The sequence below is a fragment of the Gymnoscopelus microlampas genome (genome assembly GCF_963454915.1).
Source record: "Gymnoscopelus microlampas genome assembly, chromosome: 20".
Classification (NCBI taxonomy): Eukaryota; Metazoa; Chordata; class Actinopteri; order Myctophiformes; family Myctophidae; genus Gymnoscopelus; species Gymnoscopelus microlampas.
This window is the reverse complement of record NC_139957.1, coordinates 15,930,102-15,957,633: the sequence shown is the minus strand read 5'-3', so window position 1 is coordinate 15,957,633 and position 27,532 is coordinate 15,930,102. Positions and strand designations below refer to the sequence as shown.

The window sequence follows — 27,532 nt, the reverse complement described above, 5'->3', positions numbered from 1 at the left end:
GTCCGCGGATTACAAGGCATAGTGCAGGAAACAAGAAAAATCTCGGTAAAACACCGCCGTATGGAGAAGTATTCTCACTCTGTCTCAGGGCATTGCGAGCTGCTGCTAGAGGGAGAGAGTGAAAGTGCTGCGCAACTTACAGCTCAACTTCAAAGCAAGTTAACGATGGCTCGTTGACCCCAATTTGACCACTAGGCAATCAACACTGAACAGCACTAATTAATGGCAGCTGTGATTCTTGTGTCTTTCCGTGCAGCCAGATATCAAATAATTCCCTGTAGAGCAGGGGTCTTCAGTGTTTTCAGGCCAAGGACCCCCTAGTTGAGAGAGAGATGAAGCAGGGACCCCCTCTATATTGTATAAAATTGTGTTTCAGATAAACTTTTGCTGCTCTTTTTTCCCTTTACACACCTATAACTCCAAAAATAGCAGATCTACAAGCTCACAAGTGTGAGCTTGTAGATCTGCTATTTTTGGCTAAAGTTCTCCTCAGAAAAGGGATACTAGGATTCAAGTGGTTAATGTAAAAAAAAAAATCAAGTACTACAAGTACTACAAGTACTAGTTGTCGGATTTGGAATTGTGTACTTTTCTTTCAGATACATGTTCTACATGAATATAACCATATAAGATGAAACACGAGTTAAACGCTGTGCATTTTTGTGGGACCCATAAAATGTCCCTGGGACCCATCTAAAAGACCACCCTTGCATCCCAGGACCCATTGCATTGAAAACCTAGCAACATCACTGGGTGGAGGCGAACGAAGAGGAGAGGATCCAGCGCTCCGCACGGCAGGAGGGGATGTTCAACACGGGCGAGATTTATCCCAGTTCCACCCAAGGCGCAAACTGTTTTTCAGCTTCGCTCCATTGCTAAATTGGCAGTAACTTAACTTCTTTTGCCGCAACTGTGACCCCCTTTTTAATTCATGGCAAAAGTTTGACTGTAAAAAATGATGTGTTCCACTGCTATTTTTTCATTCAATGCTTTGGATTCCGGCGTCAACGTAACTGGCCCAGTCATCACTTGAAAATATTGCTGCAGCTCTTTGGTGCCAGTTTAAAAAAAAACTGTGGGCTTTTCTTCTTTAAAAAAAAGATATATATTCAAATTCATCCTCAACCACTCGGGATTGCATCGTTTAAAGACTTAAATGTCGCACTCCTCCAGAATGGACTTCGTCGGACTATACATCCTACAGCTGGCTCTTATTGGTGAGTTGACGCACACTTCTTCTGATTGTATTTCAATACATAGTTTCGATTACTCGCATTATCTTATAGATGGAATTCACCCATTTTGTACTTTGCGTTTTGACCTCTCTTGAGTCAAAAGTAGGCTATATGTGCTCATGTGCGCAGGCATTTCTTTTAACGGGTGCTGTAGCTATGGTTCTTTTGGAGGCAAAGTTGCATAATGAACTATAAAGGCTATATCTCTGATCCTGTCGATCAGATTGTAGGCTTACACTCGAATTGCGGGCATATATTGCTTATATATATATAAGCATGTAACCGGTGCAATATAGCAGTGGTTTTCAACCCTTCTCATATCAAGGTCCATTATTTATTCAGCCATGGAACCACCGTTTGATGAGATTTGAGTCTCAGACCCAAGACTTACAATATTTTGTTATCATTGGATTAGGTTTTTTTGTCCACAATTCCATGCTGTGTTGATGTGGTACCATAGGAGCGAAAACAGGAAAATGTTGATCAAAATTCGTCTACATTCTCTAATTGTGTAGACTTCTTGTAAATTAAGTAATGCAGATGTTTAACAATAATTAAACCAAATGGAATTAAACCAAATGGACCCTTACGGGTCCATTCGGTTTCATTTTGCGCTCTCAAGAGCTAAAGATCTAATAAGGGTACATTTGGTTACCAACTCTCCATCATTTAGCTGCATGGGGACCACCTGGTACCCCCTCAAGGACCACTGGTGGTCTCCGGACCACTGGTTGAGAACCACTGCACTACAGCGCTGTATGAGCTCCGCATGTGGGCTATAGCAGTCTTTACTTGCAGTTTGGGGATATGTCAGAATGGATGGAATAAAGACGCAGACAGCAGACAGACTGCAAAATGTTAGCTGATGATGGGTGACTGACAGACAGTGATGATGACGAGATAGAACCTTGGTGGTTTTGGACTCGACAGAGGCGCATGAATATGTCTTTCCCATGTTCCTCTGACTTGTAAAGCAATGTATGATCATACATTGCTTTCATCTCACACACGCACACACACACACACACACACACACACACACACACACACACACACACACACACACACACACACACACACACACACACACACACACACACACACACACGTCACTCATCCCCTGAGTGAGTGTATGATCCCCTGAGTGAGTGCACGGTGCACACCGAATGCTGCTGATGAGAAGTGTTGCTGAAGAGAGAGTGATGGGATAGAATAGAAATAGAAAAGAAAACAGCCGGGCATATGAACGTGATATAGCCTACAACCGCTGTGAAAATGTCAAGTGGAAGTGTATGCTGCCGAAGACGTGCGTGTGCGTATAGGCAACTTGTGAGTGTGCACTTTGTTCGTGCGTGTGTGAGTAGGCTACGTGCTTCTGTAGGCTATAAAGGCGTGAGTGTGTGCGTGACCGTTTCCGTGTGCCATATGTGTTTGCCTGTATCCGTGTGTGTGGGAGGCTGTCACACGCACGTTTGTGTAATTTGCTTGCTTGGCTCACATTTAATTGACCAATCAACGAGTCAACAGAATCAAATCAACCTTAACCCCCCCCACAAACACGCATGTCTCTCTCTCTCTCGCTCTGTTACGCACGCACGCACGCACGCACGCACGCACGCACGCACGCACGCACGCACGCACGCACGCACACACACACGCACGCAGACACGCACACACACTTTTCCCCAAATCCACTCATTGTCATGCTGCCCATACACCAGGTATGGTATAGCTACAACAGTATGTCAAGCAGACCATTTGTAATGACAGTGACGTTCATGAATGGTCATACCACAGACTGTGCCAACACGGAGGTCTGACTTTTAAAGGCTCATTGCACTTCCACTGCACTTTTCACTTTCCACCCCAAAGAGGAATTGTTTAAAGAAAATCCCACAGCGCTGCTGCCGTACGGATGCAGGGCGGGAGCACTTCTGCAATGTCTGGAGCAGATTTATTACTACTATGATGACACGCCACCGATGCCATTTCCACCAGCCGCCGCTGTGCCACTTGCAAGGCTGGAAAAGGCACTTGGTGGCTGGTGTGTGGGGGGGGGGGGGGGGCGGGGAGTTAGGCCAGACACAGACAGCCCTGACAGCCCTGCCTCACTTGCTCCTCGTAGACCTGAAAGTGCTAATATTGTGACCCTCGCCTGTCTTCACCTCTCCATCACGTGTCACAGTACATACCTATCATTTAGATTGTGTGTGTGTGTGTGTGTGTGTGTGTGTGTGTGTGTGTGTGTGTGTGTGTGTGTGTGTGTGTGTGTGTGTGTGTGTGTGTGTGTGTGTGTGTGTGTGTGTGTGTGTGTGTGTGGTCATACCCTGTAAAATCCTGAGTGTGAATTCAACTGTGAGCATGTGCAAGTGTGTGCAGATTGGCTATTTTCGGTGTGTGACATCGGTGCACAACTAAGTATATAAATCACCCATCAGAGTTAAATGAACTCTGTTCTCTCTTCTTATTTTACAGGGTAGTCTCTGCCTGTATTTTCACCTTGTCAAAGAAATGTCAACACAAGAGTCTGTCACCCGAAGCCTCTGTCCATGGTGCTGAATGGACACATTCAATCCCTACAGTGGCCAGGGAATGTTCTGTCTGGTTCATGTGCCCACATGCAAGACACTGAATGTATACCTGCACATTATTAAAATGGTAAATTCACAAAAGGATAGTGCTTTTGAGGCCGCTAAACTGCAAATAAGACTAAAAGAAAGTGTAATTCTTAAAGCACCCACGAAGGATGAAATGCACCTAACTGTGCTGCCAAGCAAATAGTGATTCGGTGCTCTGGTGCTATTTGCACCTATTTAAATTAGGTAGCCAATTATGCACATATTTTGCGCCGTTCTATACAAATGAGCCTCATTGCAAAAGAAGTCCAATTCACAAACACCAGCACTAATAGCCAGACCTGTAGTTAGAGTGAAAGTTATTAGCGTCTTCAGAGAGTTGGTGGTAACTGTAGCACATTTATATCGGGTGTCATGCCCAGACTTTCCAGTGATCATAGCAGCAGTGATTGTAGCCAGGCAAAGGCATAATCATGCCAGACGTGCTCGTGAGCAGATATTTCGACCCTCTACAGGGATGTCAAACTCATTTTAATCATTTACTTTTTGTCTGTTCGTGCATGCTCCCAATGCTGAAAGGCACGAATGCTGTCATCCACAAAACATGATGGGTATTTTTTAGGCTACTGATTTCAGGTCTAGGACTAAACAGGAATGTGTATATTACATTTTCTTTTTTGGTATTCATACTTTTAAGTGTATACGTGGCACTGTTAATATGTTTATAATCAGAAGCCTGATGTCCAAATTTCCCCAGTCAAGGTAGCCTTGAAAGCATGAAATTCACAATTATGCATGTCTTCCCAACACATGTTCCTAGATTCACCAGAAAGTGGCGGTCTGTCATAAATAATGAGGCTGCTCAGGTGGGCAAAAATCAAGAGATTATATTCAAACACTGTCAAACAAGTAACAACAATGTCATTATAGTCCAATTTCCAGTAGCCTAATTGAAAGAAACGTTTGAGAATATATAGCCCGTCTGCTCAACTAGCAGACTTCAGTGTGACAATGTAGGCTGTGTGAAATAGATTTTTTTGCCAAAAGAGCGTCAAATTGCCAATGTTTGAGTCCACTGGCTCTAATACACCAGCACCACTAACTCCTCAGTGACAATCAAAGATGCATCAGTACACAAATAAATTGTATGGTGCAAAGCCACCATTTTGACTGTACTTTGCTATATGGATTATTGCAATCATACCCAAAATTAGGGTAACATGCACTCAGCTGCAAAACTTTATCGTGTTTGTGCTAGCAATTTCATTAGCACAATATCTTTTTTTGAATTGGACCTTAAGACAGGGCAGACAGTAGGTGCAAGTGACACGCAATTTATTGTGTTATCAGCGACCGCAATCTGTGAGAGTGTAAAAATCTACCCAAATGGGTCAATCTTTACACTTGCACTGACGATTTTTCATTGTGGATACATTTATCTGAACTGAACCCGTAATCCTGGTTAGCATTATCACAGTGGTCTTATCAATTTAACTAGACGGGGTTACATCACTGAAACAACATTTTATTACATTTAAGGCATTTGATGTGTCACAAATTAATGTTCCAGTTTTACAAGGTTGTCCTGACCTGCAATGGTTTTTAATGAAGTGTGCTGCATGAGCACACACAACACGTGTCATGTTTTTGATTCACATTTGATTGCAGAGGTAATCTAATGCAAAAAAAAAGAGAGAGAAAAAATGTCTGAACTGAATTTGCATATTGTTTCTGTTTGGGCCTGTGATGCTTCAGTGATTATCTGCCTGCGCTACGCTGTCATCATTTTGCAATCATTGCCTTAATGAGTTGACTATGTTTATATCTCCATATCATTCACTTCCTATGGTAAACAGTTGATGAAAAAGGCCTACTTCATCATATGTGCCATGTCTTTATGCAAGGTGATAATTGTCTGGATGGGGAATAATGATCTAAATCACTGACACCTCAAAAGGTGGTTTATAGAGGATATCATACATCATTATTTTGATTGCCAGGCATGTTTGTACAAGGAATGTGTCTTGGTGAGAATCTGCACAACAATAAATAACTACACAGTACAAATATGTACACAGTAATTTTTCAAAAATGTGAAGATAAAGATAAAGAAACTAAACTGTGCCGTGCACCTAAAATAGCACTAGCAGATCTACAAACTGAACGCTATTTTCAGTGTGCGACACTGAAAATACAAAACAAACACGCCTGACTTATACATAACTATGTATAAATCAAGTCTTGGAAGTTTACAGAAGTAACCAAATGGGCTCGTAATTGTGGGTAGATAAATAAATATACATTATTCGCACTTGTATTGTGTACATAGTGGGTATAGCACCACATACATTCAGCATTGCACTTGTATCATGGACACAGGAGGTCATTGTGACAACAATGGGAAAGTGGGGAGACTGGAGGTGATTGTAGAAACAGAATAGTTATCATGTGGTTTCACAACTTAACAGGGGTGCTGCCACCAGAAGGAAATTGGGGCCAGGGCAGGTTGCTTCCTGGGGCACCCAGGCTCCTGTCAGCCCTTAAGAGAAGCAAGGGGGCAGTGGACAATCTAATGCCTGATTTAGATTTGGTTGCACATCGTGTCCCGCACAGAACATAGCCGAACTGCAAGCTCACAGCGAGTCGCAGTACGACACGTGACCTTGTGGATTGGCTATTTCCAGTATAAATGAGGCCTGCTGGCCTAGCGGTCCAGGCGCATACCAGTACCACATAGGCTCTAATGCTTGATGGCGTGTCGCGGGTTCGTGTCCCGTTCCCGACGACCTTTGCTGCGTGTCACTCCCCGTCTCTCTCTCCCTGTTTCCTGTCATTCTCTACTACACTATCAATAATACATCTTTAAAATAATACATGAGGCTTTAGGTGTGCTAGGGCAGTGGGTTCTGGGCCTTTTCTGGATCAGGGCTCGCATGAAAATCTTAAAAGTGTTTCGTGGCCCACCCCTCATAACGAATGATATATTATCATCAAAATCTTAGTGTGTTGCCACTTGCAATATCATCACGGCCCACAGGTTGAGAATCTGCTGTGCTAGGGGCAATGCAATCTGTGAACCCATCGCCAAATAAAAAGGAAAAACAGCACCCTCTGCTGTTTTTTACTCTTTCACTTGGCTCTGGGCCGAGCTGAATGGAGCACCCGTGCGCAAGGAAACCAGGGTTTTTGTCTGCCCTCAGCGCTCCACTTCCGGTGGTGCGCTTATGTTTTCATTCCCACTAACAATATTTCTACACGGAACACTAACACCACTTCTCCCAGAGAACATGGATCGTTTTGGTTATAAGCCCACTTGTTTCTATGATGAAAGAGCAAGTTCAAATGTGAATATCGTTCCGTGGTTTTGTCTGCTTCAAGGACACTATTGTTAAATGAGTTTCGGCTTGTTTTCAGTGTGAAGGGACGCACAGACAGTAAATCCCGCCCACTACATATGATTGGGTAAAGTGCGGCCTGCTTCCTGATCTGAAGGCACGCCCACTTGTAAGCTAAAGCGCCCATGTTCTGAACGGGGCTCTCGACAGATTCAGTAGCGTAGCTCTGAATCTATTCTTGAGAGATTAGGGGCAATGTAATGGAGGTATTTCCATCACTTGGTGATGGGTAGTAACAGATTACATGTAATCTAATGACGTTAATGTACTTGGTTACAGCTGATTACAAAAATGAATAGATATGCAAATACATGTTGAATTCCACGGAAACGTGCTTAAAATAGGAAATGGCATTTTGATTGAGATTATTGCCATGAAAGTCATTTTACACAGCAGGAAAAAGGGTTCATCAATCACAGTCGGCTGATAGAGGATGATGAATTGCTAGCTGACATTTCAGATTCTAATTGTACTGTAAACACACTCACACATACAAAGTGTGTGTGTGTGTATGTGTGTGTGTGTGTGTGTGTGTGTGTGTGTGTGTGTGTGTGTGTGTGTGTGTGTGTGTGTGTGTGTGTCAGAGAGAGAGAAACTGTACGGTAATCTACATCTTGGCATTGTTTGCCATGTTCTTTGCAGTTACATAAGAAGATTCGCACAGCCAATTCCCCCCAAAACAACAGAAAAGGCCCCTGGTGTTTGTAAATCCAAACAAAACCTTCTCCTCAACCCTTTTTTCTACCCAATAACTTACTTTCAACATTAATTATTCAGGCACATAACGATGCTTTGTATGGAAATGAATAAATTCCACCTTTGCACGTTTGCTAACCTTGAATTGTGACAGATTATATTAAGGGATTTGCTGCTGGTTAGAGCTTTATGCATTTATTCTGATGAATCTGCCTCCCTTTCCCTTTCTCTCCTCCATGTATAATTCATATGCACCCTGTTCCTCCACCAAGTCAAGTCCCCCTGGTTGGTACAGTACTCTATAGTGGTGTTGCACATTTTCTTGATTTTCTCTGAGTGGATCACTTTTGTGTGCCTTCAACTCTCGCTGGCGGAGAGAGGAGAGAGGATCTTGACAGGGAATTAACCCATTAAGACCGGGAACGCATCTGTGTCATTTTAAGATTTCTTTGGCTATTGAGAAATAGCAGATGTACAATTGTATACATTGTAGATCTGCAATTTTTTAAAGCGAACATTTAAAGCAAACATTTCTATCTCAAATCTTTGTTTCTGGGGGATTCTACAAATTTCTTCTAAATCCCAAGGTTTTCTTTTTTTTTAAACTTATGTTGCTAATGTATCAGTGGTTGTGTCAAGGACCCCGAAAATGATATGTATTTCTCCGTGCCCCCCCCCCCCCCCCCCCCCCTCTCAAAATATGTTGTTCCAGGGAACCCCAGAAGCACAGAATTGCACACATTTTCACGATTTTCTTTAAAAAAATAGCAGATCTACAAGCTCATAGCGCGGCACTTGGTGCCCGCTATGAGGTTGTATATCTGCTATTTTTGAATAGCCAAAGAAATCTTAAAATGACACAGATGCGTGCCCGGTCTTAATGGTTTAAAGGAGCAAACATAGCGCGGAACGGGAGAATGTGAGGGGTAAGTAGCGTGTGTGTGTGTGTGGGGAGGGGGGGGGTTAGCTTGTAGTTTGAGGCTCGAGGCTGTCATCGGGCACCTGACGGAAGGAGTGTGATAGCTTTTATCCGAAGCATCGCCCAGGATTGTGAATGATGCATGTTTTTAGCGCAGGTGCCAGTTTATTGGCCTGCCAATCAACCAATAAATGTCAAAATCTTTCACGCAATTTTCTTCAAGCTTGGCATGGAAAAGTCTGAGCCCCCCCCCTGTGATTTGGTTGACCACAGTCATCCAACGTGCCATACAGCATTTTGAATTGTTGAACCCTACCAGAGGGCAGGAGCGTGAGAACGGGGTGATTGCAGAAACAGAATAGTGGTGGCGTGGTTTCCAGGAGTGCCACCAGGAGAAAATCGGGGGAAAGGACCAACATTATCCTCTAACAGTGATGTTCAGCTTTGGTTCTGGGTACCCAGAGCACAGCTGCTTTTCATTTCACCTTCCTAAGAGACTAACTTGGACCTGGGGGGCTCCAGGTGGATGTACTTAGAACTAGACTGTCCAGGTCCCCAAGCATGGAGTTGAGAACCTGTGCTCCAAATCAGCGTTTCTCAGCCTTTTCTTTTGCTTGGAGCCCCCCCTTCTTACATCTGACAAAAGCTGAGATCCCCCACACGTGCACACACCCATGCACACACTTGTGTTTTTCAGGTTAACCACGTAAGCCCTACAGTATATACGACGAATAGCGTAGATGGCCGATCTACAAGCTCACAACACGCCGCGATGTCGATCTTGTGATCTCATAGATCTGCCTCTTTTTTTTACCTTTTGAACATATTTTCTGTTTTCACAAGTTGGACTGATAACTTTATATATTATTATATATATACATGATTTTGTACAAACATTTCAGACGAGCGCCAAACAGACACGTTTGGCCTCGCGGGGACCAGATCCCAGGTTGGGAAACACTTCTCTAAACAACATCTCTGTGTTTCACAAGAGGTTTATAAGTTTGTTTAGAGAAGTGTTTCCCAACCTGGGGTCTGGGGGGGGACCACCCCAGGTTTATTTTACCCTATTTTATCCCTCAGAATTCCAAATTATGTTTTTAGCTGCCTGCTGTTTATGCAGGACACCTGTCGCTGTGGAGGTGCAGAAGAGAGGAGGTGGGAGGTGTATGCATCCTCAAATAGAAACACTTCACATGAAACAGAACCTGCACAGCACAATCTGCACTTGGGATCTTCATGTCGGAGCCAATATAATTTTTTGACACCCGATCCATCTGGCGTGTGATTGATTTATTGATTTAATTTCTCAAACGTCTCCTTCTGAGAAAACGCAGCCTGCGGAGGGAGAAATAAATGATCCTGTTCAGAAGAAGAGGAGGAGGAACATGCACTCCAAGCCTACCAAGGGGTCAGTGTGTGACTCAGTAAAAGAGTTGAAACAAGTGCCTGATAGTCTATGGCAGGTGAGCTGCCAATTAACCCACAATATATCAAAACTGACATTTAGAACCTCTCACCGACTTAATCTGGCTCATGTCGGCTAATCCAACAATCGAGATGTAGTTTTTAATCATCTTTATTTCCTAGCCACTTAGCCCCTCTAGTCTTAGTGAACGGACCTTTGTTGCAACTGTAATTGGACCGTTTTTGTCCGTCTACAGTAAATCTCTTCACCAAAAATAGCCGATCTACAAGCTGACAACGCACTGCATTGCGATGAGTTGTGAGGTTTTAGATCTGCTATTTTCACTATTTATGAAAATAGATTACTTTATTAAAATCTATAATGTTGCATAATCGATTAAACCAATTTGTTAGTGTATGAAATAATCGCTCATTAATCGTAATCGAGGCAGAAGTAATTGTGATGTTGATTTGAAGTCGTATCGGCCAGCTGTAGTGCCCGGTGTGTCTAACAGCCATACGCCTGCCCATAGGTGACCGCTTGACATTTATAGCGAGGGTTGCTCATGCTCCCCCGCTGGTTCTCTAACTGTACCGTGTTATCGCTGCCAAGTAATATGTGTAAAGAGCAGATGGAAGCAATTACAAGCCATCAGTGGAGAAGAAAAGGCGCAAAATGGAGGTTCAAGATGGAGATAAACGGTTTGCCTGGTGGAGGGAATCAACCCGCCAAGCGTCGACTGGCTGGCAGTGTGGATTTTCTTTATTTTTTTTTCATCTTTTGTCACAGAGTAAGACTGTAACGACAGCAGTCATTATGTTAAAACCCCTGTCATTTCTACTGCCTTTTGTTGAGGGGCGATTATGCCACGCAGACAATTAACTTACCCAGGCTTTGGTGGTGTTGAAAGGATATGGCATTTAGTACCAGTGGATTCCAAGGCCAGACATAAAAAAAAAGAAAGAAAATTAAATGAAATTGTCTGCAGGGAGTCTATAAAGTGTGAAAATCACCCCAAAAGGCTGCTATTAATCTGACTAGGCAGTTTTGTTAGCAAGAGTGGGTGGGTGTGCAGTTTGGTGGCAAAGAGCTAGAAAGGCAAGTGTGGAACTGAGGTTTGTAAAAGTTGCACGGGCCTATGGTGCATTGAGTGTTCATAGTACTTAAAGCCCAGTATTTTACTAATGCCTACTTTTGCAAAGTGCACAAGCATATACGTAAGTGTAAGGCACTCCAGATGGCTCGCTGCGATTGGTTGGAATCATTACTTATGCAATAAAGGCCCTTGTACCCCCGCCTTGTTATTGAGATCAGTGCTAGAGGTGACAGTCATATCCTGTTCTCACTTACAGAGTTCTACATAGCGTTGTCTTCCTTAGAGTCATTGTGAGCTTACAGATGGTCTGCTTTTGGCACATGCCACCGTCTTACAATGAAGTATACATCAGGCTTCACGGCCCCTTCACAAGCATGACAGCACTACATGTTCATGAGTGCAATCCAGAGTCTTAATATCACGGGACTATCCATCTCGGACCTGTCTGCCACGCCGGCTTGCAATTAGGTCAGGTCACATTGATGAGATGTCTTCTCCACCACTTTAGCTCTGTGTGTGTGTGTGTGTGTGTGTGTGTGTGTGTGTGTGTGTGTGTGTATTTTGAGAGCACCCCATGAAATTAGAGCAGACCAGCAGGAGTAGGAGGGAAGAGGAGAGGATATATAGATGGATAGATAGATGGTTGCATAAAGAAGGGGAGAAAGCAAGACAAGAGAGTGAAGCGGGAACAGATATCCCCGCAGTACAGTCCATTCCCAAACGGGGAGCATAATCGACGTGACACCGTGCTGCAGCCTGTCGGGTGAGGGGCCTGAGGATCCACACAGCTAATTGGTTTCTAATCAGAGCTTGAGGGCTTTTTCCCCCCTTTTTTGCTGCATGCTTTTTCGTCTTCAGTATGTTATGATAGAAAGAGAGAGGGAGAGAGAGAGAAAGAGATAGCGAGTGGGTGACAGGGAGTGAGAAAGAGTTTGGCGAAAAGTGAGATACTGTGTGAGAAAGAGGGAGGGGGGGGGGCAGGAAAGAGATAAAAAGAGAAAGCATGAAATGAGGATGGTATGATGCCAGGCTGTCACCCGCCTAAGCCAAGAGGAGGAGGAGGAGGAGGAGGAGGAGGACGAGGTTGGTTGCTGTTGGTGACGAAGGAGCTTACGTGTGTCTGTATAATAACTTGGGCCAAATAGCAGCAGGCTAGCCACCCCAGTCTGTCTCATTATGTGCCAGATAGCATTAATGAGAGCTAATGAAAGAGTTTCTGGCTCGACACTCACGCTAACAGAGTTAAGGCTCCTCGTTTCTGTCGCCTGGCCCCTGCCTTGGCTCAGGGCCCTGAACTGCTGCCTTGAACACTTTACGTGGTTCCTCTGCAGTTCCTCGGCGACAAAACCAAACACAATGTTGGGAAGACAGACGTTCATGATTCCATGAACACTTTATTTTGGTGTAATTACAGAGCAGTCCTGTGTCCGTCTCTGCTCAGTGACTGTTCCTCTCTCTCCACTCGTTCTTGATGAATTCCCCTTTCAGGGTCCTTTTTAATTCTAAACGAAATAACTAACTAAATAAACAGCAAGGGTGTAACTATTCCTTTCTGCAATTGAAGGTGTGTCACAATTTTCAACATTATACCTCCATTCTATGTTGCTGTAGAGTTGATTCTGACCCAGCTGGCTCCCGTAGGTTTGTGCTTTACGACAGTGGTTCTCAAACGTTTTCATGCCAAGGACCCCCAAAATGATATGTATTTGGCCGCGGACCCCCATCTCAAAATATTTTATTCCAGGGACCCCCAGAAGCAAAGATGTTGAGTTACAAATGTTTGCTTTAAAAATATATATATTCAAAGATTTTCACAAATGTTCACGATTTTTCAAAAATAGCAGATCTACAAGCTCATAGCGCGGCACTCTGTGCCGCGTTATGAGCTTGTATATCTGCTATTTTTGAATAGCCAAAGTTAAGTGGTTAAAATGATTCTGACGCTACTGTATGTTAACTAATTTCACTGGGGACCCCCTGGGGGTCTCCGGACCCCATTTTGAGAACCAATGCTTTACGACATCTGGAGGATGCAGGCATTCACATCACATACTGTATGCATCCTGCCTCATCAGTGAGTCAGGTCAAACCTGTCTTTTCCCAGTCTTCCATATTTTCCTATACGGTACTTGCGGAATTGGTTGCTGTCCACAAAGTTTGACTGTGGACAGCACTGTTACCAAACATACACAATGTCACATTCTCTCTGTCTCCTTGGATCATTGTTGACAGGTAGCTAGATAAATTCAACTTTAGTGATGTCTTCCCCCTTCTGGCCAACTATTTCAGTACAGCATACACTGTGCTAGGTTGGATTAACCACTTAAACCTATATACGTCATTGACTGGTGTCCCCCCAGCCAGGGGTCTGTACTTGGTACCCTCCTTTTTCCCCTCTACGCCAGATCTACAGTGTTTACCAAAAATAGCCGATCTTTAAGCTCACAACCCATCATGAGTCACAACACATTGGGAGCTTGTAGATCTGCTCTTTTTGCCAAATGTTTGCCTATTTATTTGTAAGCTCCACCAGGGAGCTTACAAAAATACAAATAAAACAATTACGTGGAATAAGTTTATTACATAGATAATAATACTAAGTATATAAATAAAAATTAGGTCTGATTTCATGACACAGTCATCATGCACACTTTTAGTAAACAAGAAATAGTTTAACTTTTCTTTGCTGCTGCAACAGATAAATGATGTGGCCTGTTCACGTAAAAGTAGTTTAACAGATTACTTTTTTTCAAGGAGTAATTGTCTGAGTCATTTTTACTGTTGTAAAATGAAGTACTTTTAAGTAATAATTACTCATTTGTTGTATACTATATTTTTTTCAAGTAATGAACCCAACATTGAAGAAAGCCTACCAATGCATATATTGGAGGTTGAGTTTGCTATCAAGCTATAGATATAATATGTGTTTAATCAAACTTATCATGAGAAATGGGTTATTTGTGAATGCCACATTTTAAATGGCTTCTCATCCAATTAAGCTTGAAATAAGACCACAATAAGGCAGTCCCTCTTTGTCTCTATTCGGTGACTCCTGATAGTTAAGTTATGCCAAATCTAACATTTTCAGGGGATCTTGATTTCAGTACATCTAATTAAACAGCAAAAAAACTGAGGGCATTAAAAAAACGTTTTTTCTTTTCATTTTTAGAGCACATAAATCACACTGTATAATTTGTTTCTTTGCATATCCTGTAACACATACAGTAGCCTACATTTATCCATCAAAGGAGGTAGAATATATTTATATATATATATTTGACAGTATTTCCTCTGTCCGTCCATATTGCCTTTTACTGCACCTTTGTATAATAGTATATTATATCAAAGTACAAATATTTCAAATGTGGTCCATAGAAATATCATTCACCTTGCTTGTTTATATCATTGAGCAGTCATTGTACAAGTCCCCGTTTATGCAATAATTCAGCATTTGTACACAATTAATACACCAGATTTTTATCTTAAATGTTACACAGTGGAACCAAATTAGTGTTAGTTGTACACCCTTCTGTTTATCTTCTGATACTGACTATACTGACTATTCATTTGAATGTGTTTTTCTAAACCATTCCTCTTGGGTGTGGAACACAAGAACAGCAGTACTTTTAAAATGACCTACATCTGTACGTGGGCTAACGTGACAAGTCTCCAGAACATCAGGATGCTGTATGAAAACCTGATCTCATGGCTTCCGAAAATGGTTCACTCCTCAGTTTGTTTAACAGCCGAGATTTCGAAAGATTAGCTGAGCCAATAGAACCACGGACAGAGCCAAGGAAACTTGGTAACAGGAGACCGAATGTAAATAGGATTCAGCAGCAGTGAAAGGTACAAAGTGCTCTAATTAAATCCCAACCCTCCATGTGGAATTAGATTTCACTGGGCCTCACGGCATCATGTCACAAAAGACAAAGTGACACACTGCTCTTTGTCTTCAACTAAGCAAATTCTAATAGGTGTGTGTGTGTGTGTGTGTGTGTGTGTGTGTGTGTGTGTGTGTGTGTGTGTGTGTGTGTGTGTGTGTGTATGTGTGTGTGTGTGTGTGTGTGTGTGTGTGTGTGTGTGTGTGTGTGTGTGTGTGTGTGTGTGTGTGTGTGTGTGTGTGTGTGTGTTGCGCGTGTAATGTGCGTGTGTATCAGTGGCCACGGGGGAACGTGTGTGGTGGTAGCATGCCAGTCAATCAGTCAATTGTGTTTTTAAAAAAATGATAATGCCAGTCGGTGTATTGACTGAAGTCTATTCAGCACCGCTTGTTTATACCAATATACAGTTAACTGTGATATTGATTTTTTTTTTCCCTATACAGTACTGTCATTGAGTAGCAGAAGGAGAAGAGGAGTCTGCTCAGAAAATGCACAGCCTTTATTACTCTGAGTGTTTCTTGAGCATGTTTATAACAACGGTGCAGCCATTTATAGATATTAGTTGGCATCTACCACTTAAGTGATTTCCTTGCGTCATCTTAGAATCCTCCTATAATTTGACAAACCTCTGTCAGGCTGTCATGGTGAGGCCAAAACTGTTCTGCCCGGTTCTCCTCAGTGGCTGGAGCAATTGCTCTGAAATCTCACCAAATCTCAGCTTTATTAGTTTATTAGCGTTTTTGTGTCAAACAATGTCGCCATGGTTGCGGCTGGCGGGGGGGGCAAACGCGACCGGACGCGTGTGTGTGTGTGTGGGGGGGGGGCATATATATCCCCACACGGGTATGGACTAGTTTAAAATAACAGAATAAGGATGGTGGCCAATAAGGAATAGTAACAGCAGATATATATTTTTTATGAAATTCTACTGCATGTTTAGAAGAAAGTGGACCTTTTTTAATCCCGTGGTAAATTCAGTTTCAGCTTCACCCAGATGATGGCTGCTCAAAGGCGCTTGGGGAGCTGTTAGATTTAAGTATCTTGCTCAGGGACACTTTGACGCGTATAATTGGGTGGGCCGCTAGGATTACCATACAGACTATCTACCCACTAAGCTATGCCCCTCTTGCACTGTGGGAACAAGCACCACCAGCTTTTTGGTAGGATCCGGAGTGACCTAGCCCTTCTATCACATACACACACACACTCACACACACACACACATCTGCGGGAAAAGACACAGACACCAATACTGTGGTCAACAAGTTGGACTGCTCATTAACAACAATACTACCAAAGTCATGCCCATCAACACCAATACACCAACACATATATAACAACAGTGGAACAGGTCTTGGAAAATACAAATAATTTCACATATCTTGGAAGCATCATTCAACATGATGGGGGAACAAGTAAGGACATTCAAAACCGGATCAACAAAGCTCACACAACCTTCAGAGACTTAAACAAATCTGGAAGTCAAACCAATACAGTACCAAAACAAAAATCAGGATCTACCAAAGCTGCGTACTATCAACACTATTACTATACAGTGCAGAATGCTGGAAAACCACAGAAAGCGACGTCCATAAACCATCCACTTTCCACACATCATGCCTGTGCAAAATCCTGCATTCTGGCCCAAGACCATCTCAAACAATAAACTTCTCAACATCACCCAACAAGATGACATGCACTACCTAATAAATAGATGGACCCGGATTGGCCATGTCCTCAGAATGGACATCAACGCTATCCTAAGAGTTCCAAGAGTCGCATTACACTGGACTCCAGAAGGCAAAAGGAAGAAAGGGAGGCCTAAAATAACATGGTGTAGTTCCAACTGGGGGAGCTGGGGGACCATAAAAAAGATGGCCAAATGGGGATAAGTAAGTAAGCTACAGTATGCCCCCGCCCCCACTCCACCCCCCCTTCCGAGTTGCCCTGTACTAGTGAGATATTTTTACTCCATTCACATTATTATCCAACATTAGCACTGTTTTTAGAACATTAATTCGCTAATTTGTTTCCTCTATGTAAGGTTCAAGAGAATTGCCTGCAGGAGGAACTCATGCAGGATAGATGCAGGCTAAACGCATTAACATCAAATGTGGCATACTGGGAGTCTCTCAAAAAGGCAGGTTTCTTGCCTAGCGACATCTGCAAGCAAGGACGCAAGGGATAACAAAACAAAACCGAATGAACGTCACCACAAAAGCAAATATTGGTCGAGAGGGGGATAGTTTACACCTGCTTTAATCCCATTGGGTTTGTGGTGGAGAAGACGGGGAGAGATATTCATACACGCACGCACGCACACACACACACACACACACACACACACACACACACACACACACACACACACACACACACACACACACACACACACACACACACACACACACACACACACACACACACACACACACACACACAGTAGCACACTCGCTCACACTCACGCACCTCAAACCTCAAACCACAAACGCATGCTTGTGCAATCAGACCAGCAGTGTGCAGACTGTGCACACATAGACATTTACGCACCCACAACCCAAATGTAGATCAAATCAAATTATCAATGCCCTATTGCGGTGGCCAGTGGGAGCGTAGGCCTCGTTACTGCCTGTGTGTGTGTGTGTGTGTGTGTTTCCCCGCACTGAGGCCATTTATTTTTTAGAAGGCTCCTTCCAGACACGCTCCTTCATGTGGAACAGCGCATATGAGAGATAAAGGACCAGTCTGCCTGCTGACTTTGGGCCATGGTGAGATCAAACGACAGTCAGAGGGAGGGGTTGGGGTGCGAGAGAAAGATGAGGAGGAGAGGAAAGAAGAGCGCGAAGGCAACGTCATGATTTAACGTGAGAGAAAGAGGACGAAAGAGAAAAAACGTTGACCCCCCGTGTCATCTGTTAAGCCCCCATCTGTACATTTAATGAACTGCGATACTTAACTTTTTCCATGACCTTGCACAGTCTATCCTCACCCCCCGTCCCATGTTCCTACCGTCCCGGTAATCTGCCCTCGTCCCCTGTGACCTTCCGAAATTTGCAAATTACACCGTCATTCATTGGATCTTCTATCAGGTTTTATGGTTGTGGTGGTGGAGTGGGGAGGGGGGCTCTGCCTCTCCCCCTCCCCACCCACCCTGCCTCTGAAAACTCCATAAAAAAGGTGGGTTTGGCATCTTTCTGTAGTTGGATGATAGCCAAGGTTGCGGCAGTGAGAGAGGATTATGAGGAGATAGCCCTGTGAGGTCAGCGCCACTCGATCGCCCACTTGATAGCATCTGAAAGTGAGGGGGAAAGATGAGCAGCCCCCCTCCCAAGAAAAGAAAAGAAAATACATAAAAGAGAGAAAAAGAAGAGGAACGGATAGGAATTGAGGTGAGCTGTAGCACTTGAAGGGCCCTAGAGTAAATTGACTGTCCAAAGTCTCGCACTTGAAGGCCAGGGGACGGATGAAAGGAGTGCCTCTTCTCCTCTGTGACCTTGTCTTCTGATCGGCAAACCGGAACAAACCCAGGGTTAGGCGTCCACTTCACGGAAGATGCCATCCTATTGTTAGATAGTCTAGATTTAGTAAACTGGACCTGAGTGTACTTGGACCGCTATTTTCTGTGTACACCAAATGTCTTTGCCAAAAATAGCCGATTTACAAGCTCACTAATCAATGTTTATGGACGCATTCATAAATGCCTACAGCAGTTGAACTAATAAATAAAAACCGATACAGATATTTTCCGATATTACATTTTTATGTTAATATCGGCCAATAATATCGGGGGGGGGGGGGGGATATTATCGGACATCTCTACAACAGAGTATATGAATGGTAATATCCTCCCTGTTGTTTTTTTTTTACATTTTACAAATCAAACCCTGCCTTCAAGGTTAAACGAACACTCCGGATTTTTGCTGGGTATACCGTCAGTACTGTCACCACTAATACATCATTGCCCCAATCGGAGCCATGAAGTGCTGAAGAGGGCAAGGGCCCGAATGCATTCTAACACTGAGAGCCTGGCCCTCAGTCAGCGTGCCAAGAATCTGCCATGGCCAGAGCCATGATAGATGACGCAGCAGAACGGCGCTTTTTATTGAGGCTGTACTGCTGCCGGGTGTGACTTCCCAGAATGAATGAGACGCATGCCGTCTGTGGGCGTTTCTGTCAGCCCCCCTCCTCCCCGGTCCCATTTTTATTATTACTTATTCGCGTAAAGCAATAGTGTTGGTTCAATTCCTCCCGCTATCAATTTGCGAGCTCGGCTGTTAAACTGTGAATTATGCAACACTCAGACGACACAGGGAAAAAAAGAAAAGTGATTGTGCTGGCTAATCGACGTGGAGATGCTGGGGAATATTTACAACCCTCTTCAGGTCTCTGGAGCTTTTAGACTATGTAGGGAAGAAATATATCTATAGACACTTGCCACCTGTTGCATGTATCTTGATGAGGGTTGAATCATAAATTGCAAATGTAAATTCCAGATTGTTTTCATTGAAGTGGATGTTTGTATTACAGCCACGGTCAGTAGATACACAGCTCTGTAAGGGTCCATTTTTATACTAATTGACACTCATTTTTAGTGTAGGGTATGGCACTATCAGGGTGGATTCCATTTACGCTGAGGACAGCCCAGCCATGCTTAAAATGTGTTCCTGCATGACATGCATGGCTTCCTTTGGCGCTGTGCGTCCTATATGGCTTCACATAATATTATGCTGTTTTTGTCTGTTGAAGTGTTGTGTAATTGTGTGTGTGTGTGTGTGTGTGTGTGTGTACCTGTGGCTACAGGAATACTTCACACATGCTCATGTGTCCTCATGGATTCTGAGCTGCAGACAATGATCCCACTCTGTGTTTCGCTTTGATCCTCCACGGCCTGCTTTCCCCCCAGATCCAGGATCTGACAACCCCTCCCTGCTAAATCCTCCAAACCGGAGTCACGTCATAGTATAGCCCTTCTTACGCCGAGTCTACTGATCCTCCAACCGCTGTCATTAGGGCCCCTTGAGATTGGCTAGCATGTTCGGCTACGGCTGACTGGATGAGTCCCATTTATCCCAGAAACTCTTACCTCCTTCCCTCCCTCCCTCTCGCTCCTTTGGCTCTATGGAGACAGGAGCTGACAGGTTTGTCTGTTCACCTGTCTTGCTGGGTTGTTAGAAGCCCCCGTCTGAGCCTTGTTATGGGACCTGCTGATCCATGGCACAAAAGCCTGTGTGAAAGGTGAAAGGAATTAGCAAAACCTGGGCTTTACACCTCCTGCCTGTCCAGCAGTGCAAGGTCTTAACCTTCTCTCACAGGCGGCATCCTCCAATTTCTGGCACCAGTGTCGATAACAGGTGAAAATGCGGGCACTGGTGTCAGATATCAGTTGGGTCCTGGCCTGAAGATAGATTGTTTTGAAATATTGTTTCCAGTTCTGTGCTAAAATAACATCACTTGTGTGAGCCAGGAGGCATTTGTCTCTGATACTGTTTTTTAAAGGAAGTGTAATGACTAAAAAAAGTACAAAGTGTGAGCAATTTGGCTACCTATCAAGGTGTACAATGAAATAATCACTAAAATAGGCTATACACTTAAGAGATGATGTACTGTAGGGCCAATATCAGGCAGATATAACACTACACTACTGAAAATACCAGAAGACCCAACCATTTCAAAAATCTAACTAATAGGACTTCTGTGCCACTTTCTATGCAGAAAAGGACTTGATCTCTCTAATGGAGAAAAAATGATTATGTGTCAATCAATATTTGATGGACCACTGACCAAGTTAATGATCAGTATTGACGCTCCTCAGTGAAAGCAATGCCATGAAACTAACTATTGACAGTACTTATAAGGTCATTGTTAGGAGTTGATGTCTGGTGATTAGGGTCACATCAACATTAGCGAAAGGTCCTGGGTTGAGTCCTCATTCAGCCATGTGACTGACCTACCGATTACCTGTCGACAAGTGTCCTTGAGCAAGGCACCCACCCCCATACCTTCTCACTCGATGTAAGTCAATCTGGACACTTGCAACAGCAAGATAAAATGTAAAGCTGTCATTTAAAAAAAAAAAGATTGTGGCCATCGTTGTGTCCCTTTTCCTCTCAGACTGTAAAATACCTGAGTGTTCTGTAGCAACAGGTGCTTTTGACCCCATCTCAGGACCTGTTGGCTTTAATATCTTGCTGTGTGAAGTCACTGCAATTCACTTCTGGCCATGCTGATTTGTTCCCAGGAATTGCTGTAATTACCTCCTCCTGGAGTCAGTTTTCATTTATTTATTTATGATATTTATTTTTTATCTGCAATGTTTACCAGACGAAACATTGGAAAACAATCTGCCCGAGGAGATGGAGACGTTTCCGCTGGGAAATCTTTACAAGCTCAACACCATTAATTGTTAATGGCTGATTTGCGAATCTCATATATTAGCCCTGTGTTCCTGTTGCAATAACGGTAACAGTAGGGTTTAGGTGGACTTGAGGGGGGCTGGGGGGGTTAACGTTAAAACCATTGCGACTGCGTACTGTTTGAAGGGAGGACGTCAAAGAGAGCATGCTCTGACACAGAGCTATATATGCTACCTTATTAATTCTTCAGAGATTCCATTTATAGAAGTGTACGTAGTTGTGTTTATTTATTCATGATCTTTACTCTGCTCTAATTTTCCCTTCCCATAAGCCCATTGAGTATATACAGCATGCACCCACCCTAATGACTGTGTTTGTGTGACAGCATTGGCTGCCTTTCCTCGAACTGCTCGCCATGGGACTCTGTCAGATTCTACATGTTTCCTGTCGCTGACACAGTTCTGTCTATCTGTGCTAATCCAGTTTTATTTGCTGCTCTGGCTTTGCTACGAGTGTAGCGATGCTCCCCCCTATTGTTTACCTCCACCGACATCACACCACACACACACACACGCACACACACACACACACACACACACACACACACACACACACACACACACACACACACACACACACACACACACACACACACACACACACACACACACACACACACACACACACTCGCACACGCACACGCACACACTGCACCCCTTGCCCCACCCTGCCAGAGTGTCAGTAAACAGATAACATTCTCTTCTTATTGTCGACACCTAGGCTACCGGAAATAGCTGTGCAAAAACTCCTAAGTTGAGTCATAAGTCAAGTGACATGGTGGCGATGGGCCCTGGGCTCGTTTTAAAGGGTTTGGTTTGTTGTTTAGGGACGTGTGAAGGAAGTGGAAGGGCAAAAAAAAAGAAGGAATATGTGGTTGTGTTGTTGTTTCATACTTTGTCCCTCACAGGGAATCTCACACATTTACCACCGCCCCTAACTTACCACAACCACAAGTCAAGAGGGAGAAATCTCCCTCTTGACTCCAGATCGTTCAAGCTGTTGTTTCTGACAAATGCAGAAAGACGGCAATGGGGGGAATTTTAGAGATAGGGCGTGCAAGTGAGAGCATCTGAAAGAAGGGGTGACAGAGCCAGGGAGCGTGGATGGGAATGAACGGTTACGGGGCCAACAGAGAACAACAGAGGAACTACAGTTGTGTAGGAGAAAGAGAAGGCAAGAAAGTAGACAAAATGTACTTATTTCCAACAAGGGAGCCTATTAAAATGGCGGCATTCAACCACACAGAGCTGACGTTCACCATTGTCTGTTGAATATTGCAGGAGACATTTCTCCTTCGCTTTCTACATGTGTGAGGGATATTGTACAGCGCACGCACGCACGCACGCACGCACGCACGCACGCACGCACGCACGCACGCACGCACGCACGCACGCACGCACGCACGCACGCACACACACACACACACACACACACACACACACACACACACACACACACACACACACACACACACACACACACTATAAGGCAGGCTGTGCATTGTATGCATAGAATTTAATATTTGCTTTTAGCGTCCTCTCTGTATTGTTGTCCCTGCTGAGCGCTATCTGTTGCTATGCTATTTCTGAGAGCCTCAGATAGCCAAATGGCAGGCGAGTCTGTAAACACACCATCAGAGTGATTCACTATAGGAGGCAATTCTCCGGGTCTATAGAATGGGAGGAAGGAGGGAGAGAGACAGAGGACATGGATGGGCAAGAGAGGAAGCAAAAAGACACATTCAGGGAGAGAGAGGGGGGATACGGGGATAAGGGAAGGGAGCCAGACAGAGAGAGAGACACCAGCAAGAGTGTGACAGAATATAAGGATAGTACATACCAGGGAGAGGGCTAGGAAGTGGAGAGCAGAGATGGACAGCACACAGGGGTGAGAGTGTGGATGCTAGGAGACAGCGATGAAAGATTGATCAAGGGGCAGCAATGCCTTTTTAAGGTGAGATCTGTAGACCTCGTCTCGGTGCTCCTCCGCTGACCTCCTCCTCACCTCCTCACTCAACCAAATCAAGTGGCTGTATTTCTACTATTTTAGTGCCCTGGGGAAAGTGGTGACCTCAAGACACCAGAAGAGAGGAGGGCAGAGGAGAGCAGTGGAATGGAGAGGAGAGGAGTCTCAAGCTTGCCAGCTGCAGACAAGTTACATCTTGTCAACTCTCGGACAAGGTGGTCTTGTTTGTCTCTCCCGGGCAGAGGGACATTCTGGGCCTATTTGGATCAGGTGTACTGGCAAAAAATAAAATAATGTACATAATTATATCATTAATTATTCACAAAGTCTTTCCTCATCTCAGTACTTTGGGGAAAGGCACAGTAGGTGGTGTGGCGTTCTCAAATCAACAGAACAATGTTGTTTTGGTGTTAATGAGGGCCTGCACCCTGCCTGCTCAGAACAGGTCAAGCGACATAGCGAGGCGTGCACTTGTCTTTTGTTCTATTTTTGTCTCGTACAGACAGTAGACCTCGCTTTATATTGTATAGTATGCTTGTCTGTTTCATTTTGATATTAATCCCTCAAATAGATGGGATCCCTAGATTTAAAATGTTCTTATATTTTAGTACATTTATATGCATCCTAATCTACAAGTGGCAACGGTTAAATCAAATGCTTGTATCCTACAAAACAGTTAGATTATTGAATACTGTATATCCATACAGGCTTCTTCTTCATAAGGCTTACTGATTGGTCAGCTTCTGTAGATAGATTCGTGCACATACTGCCAGGTTCTGTTTGGCTCGTCGCCAGGCGGACATTTGAAGTGTGAGAAAGGCTTCTCGACTAGTGCCAGACATCCTGCATTAAATACATCTGTTATTTCCCCCCAAACTCATTTTACATCATCTGCTCTTAGTGATGTGTTTGAGGCCTGGTGATACATGTTCTTGATATTGTAATTGCACTGTGTACACACATACACACACACACATACGTTTTTTATTATTTATTTATTAAGCATACATTTGAATAATGTTTTTTATAACATTTTACTGTGGTCCTCTTACCAGCATCACAAAATGCAATACATACCGTAAGATAAATCAAAATATACATCACAGCATTTAACAAGTATAAATACATGAATGGCATAACAGATTTTGGAGGAATGCAGACAAGCGAAGACCCTTTCAGAGGGATAACTTGTGGCTGGTATACCTCTGTGCTAGCTTGCAGAGTCTTGGGAATGGCACCTTCAGGCCGATGATTCTCCTCGCTGTCAAGGGTAGGAGAGAGCAGATATGACTGAAGGTCAACAGCTGTGGCCAGGACCTGGTGCAGGGGGAGGTCAGAGGGTCAGGTGCTGTGTCAGTGGTCATCATCACTTGCCTTGAGGAAGCTGCCTAATGTTATTTTTTGGTTTACTTTGGTGTGGGTGCATTCTGAATGTGGTATTCTGTGTTCTCACTCTGTCGAGGCTTCTCCTTAAACAAAAACAAGTGTAATATAGATATATAGATATATAATTGTATGATTAATTATTCACAATTTAAGTCCAACACTTTTTCTAACATTTGTTTTCCATCCATTTGATATACTGTATCCTCTGTCCACCTTCATACTGTGACTGTTGTAATTTTTTACAGCCTGGTCTTGACAGCTTCAGTATTGCCCTTCACTGATATGCAGTACCTCATCTTGAGTCTGGGATCAATAACATGTCATTGCGATCAATTATTCTGTCTGTGGGTCATCTTACTTTTCATTCGGGTAGCCAAGGATCTCCATCTTGAGGGATCATGAGTGGTCTACCTCTTTGCTGTTGAACAGGTTTCACAAATGGCATATTTGTGAATTCAGCAAGAGGACAGAGGGGCCTGCTGATCGCCTCAAGCTATTCTGTATCCTGCCAAGTGGGGCCGATGACCTTCTTGTCCGATGAGAGAACATGAGCAATGGCACCCTGCTGCTCCAGCCAGGCCTGCTGTGTGTCCTGCTCGTGCCCCGGACAAGATGGTCTGCGTAGTCCCAACTGTGCACAGGTCACTGACTGGCCATAACGCACACACAGCGTGTATGCTCCATTTGTGCACGGCAAAAGCTCTCATCTTCCACACATTGTTTAATCCAGATATTGGCTAGCTAAGGGCATGTTCACACTGCCCGCCTGTTATGAAGAAAAAGCGCCTGTTTTGAAAATGAAAGACTTGACATCCGCCAGCCATAACAGCTGCATGCGGTAAATCACAACCTCATCCGGGAGCTCCGTTTAGTTTTTCTCTCTGATGCAATGTTGTCTGGGATACTTTAGAGTATATCGTTTGTGAATGAATAGAGAAGAATGACCGTTTTGCTTTCAATGCAAAAATCTTTTTGCCGGTTTTAAACGGACACAAATTCAATAAGGTCCTAAAGTAAACTATTGAGTCAATCTAAACAAACAATTTCTAATTATAACTCTGATATTCAACTTTCATATGAAATATTTAAAAAAAGGAAAACTTTTGGAAAGAGTGGTGTCTGGTCACAAATTATTCCAGCACATCATTTGAAAGTTAGAGGGCCCTTGAGTTGAACACTCCTTCCTCTCTGTCTCCTTTCTATTGTTTGCCAAATCCTTCTGTTTCCTCGATGGCAAACAATAGCTTCTCTTTCAGCTGGTTGAAGCTTTTATAAGGGGGTAAGTCCAGCCGGTTAAAGCATGTGTGGCTTCTAGGAAGCCAGGTGTCCTTCCCTACCTTCTCAATGCAGAACCTCTGTGGCCCGTTACTCCCCATGAGTTCAGCAAAGCCCCCTAGTGGTAGCCTGCAGGTCCCTGTGATGAACTGCAGGAGCCGCAAACGAACCTCGTTGTCCACTTCCTTCACCAGCTGCCAGAACCAGATGATCTGTTTGCAGTTTCTGGTGTAGTGACGATACACTGTGTTTCTTTGCCAGTCCTGCAGGTCTACCTCCTGCATGCCGCACAGCATCACCTCCAGCTCCTTGTCATCAAAGTACTGGAGCCACTGCAGGGGAACCACCTCATTGAAGCCAGCCAGGAATGCCCTGGTCTGATCTTCCACCCTGCGGGATAACCTCCACTCTGCCATCAGACTGATGTACTCCTCTTTGTTCTCCTCTGTGACCAGGAGGTTGGTGCCATCGGGTTTCAGGTCATGGTGAGAGATCTTACCCAGGGTCTCCATGTCCACAGAGAAGTACATCTCCAGACCACACTCCACAATGTTGTTGTCCCTGATCCAGATGAGCGAGTTGTAGAACACTGGGTCAGTGGACTCCAGGTCTTTGAGGATTAGCTTCTTGTTGAGCAGGTGTTTGTAGAAAGGTAGGGAGAAACCTGTGTCAATGAACTTGTCATGGAACAGCGCCATGGCAATAAAGCGTCCTATGAAATGGAAGTAGGAGAGGTGGTCAGGGTTGATTATGGAGGCAGGGTTGATCTGCAGACAATTACTCCCGCCAGCATACTCAAACAGACAGTACATGGGGTTCAGCACCTCATGAGACAGCAGGAAGAACCACTCCCTGGCTACTCCACCAAAGTCAAGTCCCTCTTCCCCTCTGAAGGTGACAGAGAGCCTCCTCCTCAAATCGTGAGGCTTCAGGGCCATAATTTGCTGTAAAGAGTCTGCAAACAGTGTCTGCCTGGAGACGTTGATCTTCATATTGCTGCGGAGTGCATTGGACTGGCACAAGTATCGGAAATGGGCAAGCTTCCATCTGAAGCTGCGTTGGTAAGAAATCTGAGATCCCTTGGTGACGGAGGACTTTCCCGTGCGCGGGTCGTTAAAGCTTGAAGTTCGTGTGTTGTGATCCACAAAGTAGCGGACTCCGTCCCTCGTGTACTGAATCTCCCAACCCTCAGGCAGAAGATCCTCGTTCTGTAGTAGCCCTTGTGTTCGAGGGTCTTCCCACTGTGTGGTCTTAGTGGTGTGGTTGGCAAAGTACACTCGGTCT

General features: G+C 44.1%; 2 protein-coding genes across 2 annotated transcripts in view; one reads left to right on the top strand and one right to left on the bottom strand.

The window, feature by feature from the left end:
• Positions 1-1,128: 1,128 nt before the first annotated feature.
• gfra4a (GDNF family receptor alpha 4a) overlaps positions 1,129-27,532 on the top strand; it is a 184,991-nt gene continuing 158,587 nt past the window's right edge. The window contains exon 1 of the mRNA XM_084045749.1: positions 1,129-1,217. Coding sequence (XP_083901875.1) covers positions 1,157-1,217 — 61 coding nt within the window. The 5' untranslated portion in view covers positions 1,129-1,156. The remainder of the gene's footprint in view (positions 1,218-27,532) is intronic.
• LOC311036874 (NEDD4-like E3 ubiquitin-protein ligase WWP1) overlaps positions 26,173-27,532 on the bottom strand; it is a gene marked incomplete at both ends in the record, with an annotated part of 2,775 nt that continues 1,415 nt past the window's right edge. Inside the window, one exon of the mRNA XM_084045885.1 lies at positions 26,173-27,532. This exon is cut by the window's right edge and continues 1,415 nt beyond it. Coding sequence (XP_083902011.1) covers positions 26,173-27,532 — 1,360 coding nt within the window.